Genomic DNA, 10,069 nt, shown 5'->3' on the forward strand with positions numbered 1-10,069 from the left:
TAATCTGTATTGTACAGGTGAACGAGTCACTAACTGGACGAAGTCAGACGAAGTGAACAGAGGGCTGTAAGTGCGTGGGCATGGATGCGATGCTAATGGTGTAATCTGTACTCTACAGGTGAACGAGTCACTAACTGGACATAGACGGACCAGGTGTAATGGAAAGCTTTTATACTTTTCTCGTCTGCCTTTGCCAAGGTAAGTATAGGTCTAATGTATACCTACATCAAGCGACATGTTCAGTTAAAGGAAAAAGGCTAGAAAAAAGGTAAAAGATTTACAATGACAGTAGCAATCGTTGTAAAATTATGCATTTCATAAACGGCCTATATATTACTTCAAGGCGCGTTTCAACGGTTTCCTTTATTGTAGATTTTACGGCAGAAAGAAGTGCTTTAATTTGGAATTGTTAAGTATTTTTAGTTTCATGGCTATGCACTGAAAAGTCCTGTAAGTTTCGTGTACATACTTCGCCTTGTGGCCCGTAGTGGGGACCATTGTGTCTTGTGTAGTGATTTCAGTCAACGTCACAAATTTTCATAACCAAAACTAACGTGATATTCCATTCTTAAATTTCTTCCGTCTTTCTGCATCGTATGTGTTGTGAACTTTCTGTTCATCGTGTTCAATAAAGTCGCCATGTTAGATATATAAATAGGTACAATCAAATTCCAGATGAGATACATATATTCACTGGTGACGAGTGAACCTCACTCGACTTGGATCTTGATTAATTCAGCGTGAAAACAGAATGGTCGGGTAATCACACTTCACAGCAGTCAGTATCGAATGTATGCCCCATTAGCATAACGAAGAGCGTGAACTGTGATATTCCATTCTTAAATTCCTTCCGTCTTTCTGCATCATTTATGTTTTAAATTTTCTGTTCATCGTGTTCAATAAAATCGCCATGTTGGACATATAAATAGGTACAATCAAATTCCAGATGAGATACATATATTCACGGGTGAATATAAATGATAACGTAGTAAGGCACACGACTTGGATCCTGATTAATTCTTGCGCATATAACATGACAGGAGTATGACATTGGGCACAAAGTATACTCAACAAAAATATAAAGGCCCGAAGAGATTTGATATTGTTTTCTCTCAGTAATAAATAATGTGTTCACTCAACAATTAAAGTAGGTATTCATTATCAATTGTGGCTTCAGTTTTCACCAAAATTTCATATTTTAGGGCAATAATTCAGGAGCTACGACAGCGTGAAAACAGAGTGGTCGGTAATCACAGTTCACAGCAGTCACTATCGAATGTGCCCACCATTAGCATAACGAAGAACGTGAACTGTGATTGTCGACGCGATTCACACTGCCATTATTTAGGAAAACATGATCAAATTTATCATGTATAGTTTCTCCAGGTTTATCTCCACCATCTAGTGATTATTTTGGGAAACATTATCAGTATGCATGTTTAGACAAACATTGTGCAAATATAAATCTATAGCTCACTAAAATATAGGGCCAACTGTATTGTAGTTGAAGGGACATTACTCGTTTTTCGCTGTAGTATTCTTGTATGTATGGTTAAATTTGCTAACCTGGCGTGCACCTCGCGCCTTTACTTAGGCTACTTATATAAAATCAATGTAATTTTGTCATGAAAAGCTTCAGAATGTTTTTAATTCATGGCGCAATGCTGTTTAATTGGTACATGTTAAATTCACATACATATAATACTTATTTCATCCAAATAATCCAAATTTAATAACAATAATTAGGGTAATAATCATTGCATTATCAAAGCATCAAAAATAAGAATCAGTTATGCTGACATGTTAGGAGAGCACCATTGAACCCAAATCTAGGGTACATGTGTAACTTTTTTGCATAATGCAAAATGCATGCATGGTTTCTTGTATATACATGTACATTTACACGTGTTTTACATAATGATCGCTCTTTAACACTGTCTAGAAACCAGTAAGAATAAATAATTTTGTACATGTTCGTTGTTTCCATTTTAGTAGTATCCGTGTCCAGTCTGTCAATCACAACACCAGGAGATGTCTTAGCCGGTCGTCCGTTTACCCTGGAGTGTAAGATAACCAGATCAGCGGGTGACAGGAATAGAACGGCCTGGTATAAGAACAACTCCGTAATATACCTATCCCGTGATTGTAACACGTCAATACCAGTATTATCAGCCGGGTTATCAGGGGGATGCCAACACGTCAACGGTGAAGAAGTTTACACAGTGACAATACAGAACGTCACAGAAGACACGGGCCGGGTTACATGGATATGTCTGTACAAAGGACAGAACATCAACGTTACCCTGGATGTTAAAGGTGATTTGTGAGGAGTCAGCTTAATTATAGAGGGACACATAGCTTAGCACAGTATGTTTTTCACAATGGCAATTTTTTCCGACCGGTAACAGTTATTCTAGGTCAATGCAACATGAATAACTGATATCCTCCATCTATTGTGAGGTGAATAATGTCGCCTGAGACGTTCAAAGTATTCTTACAACGTGTTCAACATTTAATCGCTTTTCAAATCAAGACAGAATTCAAATGTGTTCCATGTTTGAGCCATATATTTCATGTTTGAGACGTGTGCTCCATGTTTAAGACATGTGCTCCATGTTTGAGACATGTGCTCCATGTTTAAGACATTTAAAATTTAAAAACGTGAAGTGCGTTATGCCGCACACCTACATGAATATGTCTTATTACATACATCGCACACTTTAATGTGTATCGTCTTTTTAATACTTCGCACACTTACATAACTATCATCTTATGACATACATCCAGCTTGTCTGTTGATACACTTTTGTTATTCATACATGTATATAGTTTACGTACACGGGTATGCACCATAATAGTCTACCTTACATATACAAGCCACACCCGTTACACCTACATGTCGCTGTGTACATCAGAAAATCCCCTTGATAACCATTTGCTTAAAAAGGAACATTATACAGACTTGTGTTTGTTTAAAGCGGACATTTCCGTCGTTTAAAATTATTTTCATCAAAGAAAAAGTAGCTCTTCCATTTAACCAAACTATACATTTTTGTCAAAATGTTTCTGAAAATAATTGAAATAAAAATCGTTGGTCTTTATGTTATTAGGCAAACTATTGTTTCTAAGACAAAGATTTTTTAAAAAAATGTAATGCCCGATTAGGGGCTCCTTAGTCTACAGTTAAAGATGCAAATATTTAAGCCTGTTAAAACCTTGTTCAGTCTGACGGACCATATAAGCACAAACCTTTATTAAGTAACATTTATTGGTCTCGATCTCCGCCTTTATTTTGTGACATTCTGCATGTCGTCAAATGTGTTTTACAGGGGTTGTTGTGGTGTCTTGAGTGAGTTCCAGGACATTCAGATGTTAACCAGAGTGGACTGGCTGACAGCTATGCCAAGTAGTCGTTCTCGTCATATGTAATGTCCATGTACAGCTTTCTCATGACAAGGCTAATAAGGATTACTTTATCTACAAATGGCAAGAGAAATGGAACAGATGTCAAATAAAGGGAAACTTCTGTTTCTTGTCCAGCCATCCGTAATGATCTCCAACTTTAATCCACTGTCCAGGGAGACCGATGTTTTAATTTGTCACGTGATTTTACACCACTTTCCTGTAAACATGCATCGTGTCCGTTTAGGTCGCTACCCCAATAGAAACTGTCAGAATTGTCTATAGTCCAAGACACAATTCTTTATTTATTGCACTGCGCAAGTCCCACTATTGCTCGCAACAGGCTTTCCTGACTTGCAGCCTCTACCTGTATGTCAGCTCTCACTTACAGCAGGAAAAAGATATTTGAGGCGGTTGTCAGATTTGCCATGCAAAGAATTACATATGTTCTTTCTGAAGTGACTGGTGCATGCGATATACTAGAAATGGGTATCTGTTTTTTTGTATTTTGTCAAGTTTAATTCATTATTTATTTTAGGTTGATTCTGACGCCCAGATGTTGTGTGAATAGTGTAAAAATTTCCATGCACCAATAAATTCAAGAGACCGACCAACCAGCCAGTCAGTCGGATAGTACAGGGAGATTTTTTTTCCACAAATGATATTATAACCATTTTTTCCAGTGGAGGAGGGCTTAAAACTTAACAATAGTTTTAAAATAGCATTCACCGGATGTCGGCATGACATGAACAGTTGTTATATAGAAACAACTACACATTTTCCCAAAAATTGAATGCTCACAAAATCAAGGAAAGTAATTTTGATAAGAACACTGACGAAAGTTGAAAACCAATAATGTTTCTGCCTCTTATGGAACACAGGGTGCTCAAAGGGGATAACTTAATACGCTATAGCCCTGCTGTTGATCTGTTGCGTTTTTTGTATGATATAGAGTGCTTATAAAGGATTCGTGGAGTGTAGCAGGAAATGAAGTAATAAACGTTAATGACAAGTTGATTCTCCAGAATGACGAGGTTTTCGTTTCATTTATGTTAAACATTTCTTATTATCGGTTGTAGAGGATTTGTTGATTATTGATGAAGCACGTATACTGGGTGTGGAAGTTAGATCACATATAAAGTGAAAAGTCTTTGCGTGTACTCTTGTTCAGAATTACGTTTTAAGCGAATAAGAATGTAGATAAAGGTTAAGGAAATAATTGTATTAATCGGTTTGATGCTTTTGTTTGCTTTCATTTTTCGAGTGAGGACTGCATACTTGAATTCAACCTATCGTCACGTTTTCTAGTGTTTTGAAACTTCAGGTACTGCAGGCATAACTGTCTCACCGGAAGTATGCTCAAATGGTAATTTCAACCATGCATTTTTTTCCATCTTTGTTTTTCGCAAAAAAGCAGAGGCCGATAGGTTCATTGCAATTTGGCCCCAAGTAAAGTTGTGCTTTTTGAATCTGTGGATGGTATTTTCCTCTTTGTCTAGACGCCCACATCTTATTAAAGATATGTAGTTTTGTTCTAGAGAAATAAAAAGATGACAAACTTTGACTTAGTCCAAACTTTCTGAATTTGACAATTTGCCTCAGTAAATATTTTCCGATTGTCATCAGTCAATTCAATAATCAACAAAATGTGTAATATTTCATCTTCTCAGTACCGGTGAATCGGGTGACCCTGACGAACACCTCAGATACAGTACTAGCTGGTAAACCCACCAACGTAACCTGTGTGACCTCGGCCAGTAAGCCCCAGGCCTGCATAAGGGCGTACATACGGAGTTCCGGTAATGTCCGGGAGCTAGAACCGCGTGCCTGTAACCACGACTCCAGCTCGGTACAGGCCACAACACAACGTGTAATTTACACGCATTTTACATAATAAACACTCTTTTAACACTGTCTAGTAACCAGTAAGAATAAATCATTTTGTACATGTCCGTTGTTTCCATTTTAGTAGTATCCGTATCCAGTCTGTCAGTCACAACAATGGGAGATGTCATAGCCGGTCGTCCGTTTACTCTGGAGTGTAAGATAACCAGACCGGCAGGTGACAGGAATATTATGTCCTGGTATTACAGCTATAATCAGAACATATCCCATATATACTCCACCCGTGTGTGTACACCGTCAATACCGGTATCATCAGAATCACCAGCAGGGTTATCAGGGGGATGTCAACACGTCAACGGTGAAGAGGTTTACACATTGACGATAGAGAACGTCACACAAGACACAGCCCAAGTCACATGGACATCTCAGTATAAAGGGCAGGACATCGACGTTACCCTGGATGTTAAAGGTGATTTGTGAGAAGCCAGTTTTATTATAGAGAAACACATAGCTTAACACAGTATGTTTTTCACAATGACATTTTCTTCCGACGGGTAGCTGTTATTCAAGGTCAATGCAACATGAATGACTGATCTCCTCCATTTATTTTTATGAACATGGACTACATGTCATAAACATGGAGCACATGTCTCAAACATGGAGCACACATAGAACACGTTTGAAGCCTGTCTCGAAAGTGGAAGATTAAATGTTAAAGACATTGCAAGAAGACTTTGAACATCTCAGGTGATATTATTCATTTAAAATTTAGAAACATGTGAAGTGGGTCATGGTGCACACTTACATAACTATCGTTTTCATACATACATCAAGCATGTCTGTTGATGAATTTTTGGTGTTCATATATAGTTTACATACACGCGTATGCACCATAATAGCCTACCTCACATCCCGTACACCCGCTGAGGAATCCGAAAAACCAGTGGATAATATTTTCCTTGTCTGAATGTCTGAATAAAAACAGAACATTATACATGCTTAGGCGTGTTCTAGACCGTCATTTCCATCGTTTGAAAATATTTTAATCAAAGAAAAAGTAGGTCGTCTATTTAAACCAAACTATATATTTTTGTCAAAATGTTTCTGATAATAATTGAAATAAAAATCGTCAGTCTTTATGTTAATAGGCAAACTACTGGTTTTCCCACATAAAAAATGTAATGCCCGATTATGGGCCATTCAGTCTACAGTCAAAGGTGCAAATATTTAAGTCTGCTCAGTCTGGCGGACCATTTAACTTCATTAAGTAACTTACATTAGTCTCGATCTCCGCCTTATTTTATGGCATTCTGCATATCGTCAAAAGGGTGTTTTATGGTGTTGTTGTTGTGTCTTTGGGGTGAGTTCCTGATGATTCAAGTGTTGGCCAGAATGGATTGTCTGACAGCTATGCCAAGCAGTCGTTGTCCTCATATGTAATGTCGATGCTAATAAGGAGTATTTTATCTACAGACGGCAAGAGAAATCGAACAAATGTCAGATAAATTTCTTGTCCAGCCTTCTGTAATGCTCTCCAACTTTAATCTGCTGTGGAAGAAGATGCATTAATTTGTGGCGTGATTTTACACCACTTTCCTGTAATCATTCATCTTTTCCGATTAGGTCACTACCCCAATAGGAACTGTCAAAATTGTCTATAGTCCGAGACACAATAATTCTTTATTTATTGCTCTGTGCGAGTCCTACTATTGCTCGCAACAGACTTTCCTGACTTGCAGCCTTTACCTGTATGTCAGCTCTCACTTACAGCAAGAAAAGCATATTTCAGGCGGTTGCCAGATTTGCCATGCAAACAATTAAATATGACCTCGTTTTGAAGTGACTAGTGCATACTATGTACTAGAGAAGGGTATCTGGTTTTTGTGCGTGTGTTTTGTTAAGCTTACTTTGTTATTTATTTTAGGTTGATTCTGACGCCCAGATGTGGTGTGAATTGTGTAATAAGTTTTATAAATAAGAAGAATATTCTTAAAGGTTGAGGAAATAATTGTATTCATTGGTTTGATGCCTTTGTTTGCTTTCATTTTTTCGAGTAAGAAATGTATGCTCAAATTAAACCTATCGTCACGTTTTCTAGTGTTTTGGTGGGCGTGTTGATCCTTATTGGTGCTCAGAAATGTATTGTGTGTGAAGGCCATATTTAAATGAGAGATTATGCCGCCAGCTGTGTAGTTGTCCGCACCACAACACATTTGTACATCAAAACCCATGGTGAACATCCACAGTATGTAGACGTGGTCATGAGATCTGGTCACACTGAATGTATCTTTCAATCGGTTTTTCATGACGGATATCGGATATCGAAATATGCTGCCAAACTATTTTGTTGCCAAGTATAGCGTTCTAAGAATTGTCTTTTAGAATATAACAGCTGGGTTAGTGTAAAGTTTTCCGTATACCATACAAACAATTTCAGTATACATTGTATCATATATTACAGATATTTTTTGTATCACAGGTATTTACAGAGAGGTCATCGTCCATGTGCAAATCATTTATGCCCATTATGGCTAGAGTACACACAAAATCCAAAGCTTCTTGAGATTGTGTTTTGGAACTAAAGGTGCTGCAGGCATAGCTGTCTCACACTAAGCATGCTCAAGCGGTCAATTCACCCAGGCGTCGTTTTTCGCAACAGAGCTGACGGCGATAGGTTTATTGCAATTTAACCGCAAGTAAGGTTATGCTTTTTGAATCTGCGGAATGGTATTTTCCTCTTTGTCTAGACGTCCACCTCTTATTAAAGATATGTGATTTTGTTCTAGAGAAATAAAAAGATGACAAACTTTGACTTAGTTCAAACTGAATTTGACAATTTGCCTAAGTAAATATTTTCCGATTGTCATCAGTCAATTCAAAAATCAAGAAAAATGTGTAATATTTCATCTTCTCAGTACCGGTGACTCGGGTGACCCTGACGAACCCTCCATATACAGTACTAGCTGGTAAACCCACCAACGTAACCTGTGTGACCTCGGCCAGTAAGCCCCAGGCCTGCATAAGGGCGTACATACGGAGTTCCGGTAATGTCCGGGAGCTAGACCCGCATGCCTGTAACCAAGACTCCATCTTGGTACAGACCACAACACGGACACTGACGTTTACAGCTAGTGCCGAGGAGAACGGAGCTGAGCTGTACTGTATCGCCTCCAACCGTGTGACGGATCCTCCTGTACGCTCACAAGTCTACACACTCAATGTACAGTGTGAGTATTCACTTGAATAGAATCATATTGTACATATTATGTTAGTAGTCATATAAATATAGAGAACCAGGTCTTCAATGCATCGATGCAATTTCGATGTATAGCTAATATGTGTGATGTCTGCTGAGTAAAAATATTTGAGACCAAGCTTTGCTGATCTCAAATACATCATCATACCCAGGTGAGCTGGATCAAACCATGTGAGGACATTGCTCAAGTATGATTACCTTTCTGGTGAATACATAAGAACAGTTGCAGCGGAACCATTTCCGAAGTCGGGGGCTAAGCATCAATTTAAGCCAGGGTCCAGGGATCCGTCCTGTGGAAAATGACTGCGTTGTAGTAAAACGAGTGTCGTGATATGTGCTAATGTAGCTACACGTATTAGGCACCGAGGGAAAATTTCTTTTTCCTTCTGTTTGTTGGAGAACTTTGCTATGTTTAACAATGATGTTCGAGTATTAAAAATTATCTGTCTACTAATATTATAGTGTTTATCTAGAACAAACGCGGGCCACTTTTGCTGATATCAGTCATGTATTTCATATATACTAATATACATGTATTATATACGTGTTAAGCAGGTTCTCTTAACGTTGGAATGGGAATTCCTTGGAACTTGTACATTTTCCTTACTTTCCATGTTTATATGGCAGCAGAATTACACGATTGATCCCGATGTTGTGCAGTGTAACAACACAACATGCATATCAAAGACTTCTGAACAACAACCAGAAACACGTGATGTTAGAAGCAACTAGTATGTTTCGGTTTTCGTTCAACCTCTAACGATATTACAATCCATCTTACTCGATATACAAACTGTGTCTTCTGTAACTCAAGGGACAAGCGTAATACTAACCGTGCACAGTTTACAACAGATGACTTTCGGTATTATCAACACCTTCTCAGCAGATAGTAACCTTTCTAATTCAGCTCATACCATTAATCCATCGGGACAAGTAATGAATTTCTATGTATGTAAAATATACAATAGTGTATATTTCGCATAGATCCTCCACAGAGTGGCGTCCGCCTGTCAGGTTATGCTAACAACACAGCGGTGGAATCTGGACAAAAACTGACCTTGACCTGTCAGGTGGGAAAGGGGAATCCCAAACCAGCGCTCTCCTGGTCATCAGAGTGTGGCCAGACAAACACAATCCCTGGAAACGATGGAAGTCAGCAGATCAGTATCACTATAACTGTCAGTCCGTCCCTGAACCAGAAGACGTGTGTGTGTAGAGGGAGTCAGGATGGGGCTATGACAAGATGGATAGAGCAGAAGAGCAGAACATTTAATGTGTTGTGTGGGTTTGAACATTTTTACCTTTTAGTTTTTTTGTGTATTGAGCAGTTGTATACTCGTTTGAATCTATAGCACTATGTAAAGCTCAACAAATACAGCAGATGTATGTATGTATATATGCGTGCAACGAAAACACTGAATATCGCAACAGGTGTTTTTGATTTAATGCCTTTTTGCTTTGGCAGAATGACTCTATAGAATGGACAGTAATTACCAATTACCAGATCTCTTTAGAAAAGTTTAGATATTCCTAGGCCATGATAAATACAAAGCTTGAGTGACTTTA

At 38.3% G+C, this 10,069-nt stretch overlaps 1 protein-coding gene across 1 annotated transcript; it reads left to right on the top strand.

The window, feature by feature from the left end:
* Positions 1-9,855, top strand: LOC135462908 (uncharacterized). Its single transcript, XM_064740217.1, has 5 exons — positions 1-198; positions 1,993-2,316; positions 5,372-5,716; positions 8,163-8,474; positions 9,488-9,855. Exons 1-5 carry the CDS (start codon positions 159-161, stop codon positions 9,853-9,855), a joined length of 1,389 nt encoding a protein of 462 aa, XP_064596287.1. The 5' UTR covers positions 1-158.
* Positions 9,856-10,069: the final 214 nt, after the last annotated feature.

This window comes from Liolophura sinensis, chromosome 1 (genome assembly GCF_032854445.1).
Source record: "Liolophura sinensis isolate JHLJ2023 chromosome 1, CUHK_Ljap_v2, whole genome shotgun sequence".
In the NCBI taxonomy this organism is placed as follows: Eukaryota; Metazoa; Mollusca; class Polyplacophora; order Chitonida; family Chitonidae; genus Liolophura; species Liolophura sinensis.

Excerpts from the sequence above, each read along its gene's own strand:
- LOC135462908 (XM_064740217.1), top strand. The coding sequence starts at position 159 with ATGGAAAGCTTTTATACTTTTCTCGTCTGCCTTTGCCAAG. Across the intron at positions 199-1,992 it reads TCTCGTCTGCCTTTGCCAAG|TAGTATCCGTGTCCAGTCTG; the intron begins GTAAGTATAGGT and ends TTTCCATTTTAG. Across the intron at positions 2,317-5,371 it reads CGTTACCCTGGATGTTAAAG|TAGTATCCGTATCCAGTCTG; the intron begins GTGATTTGTGAG and ends TTTCCATTTTAG.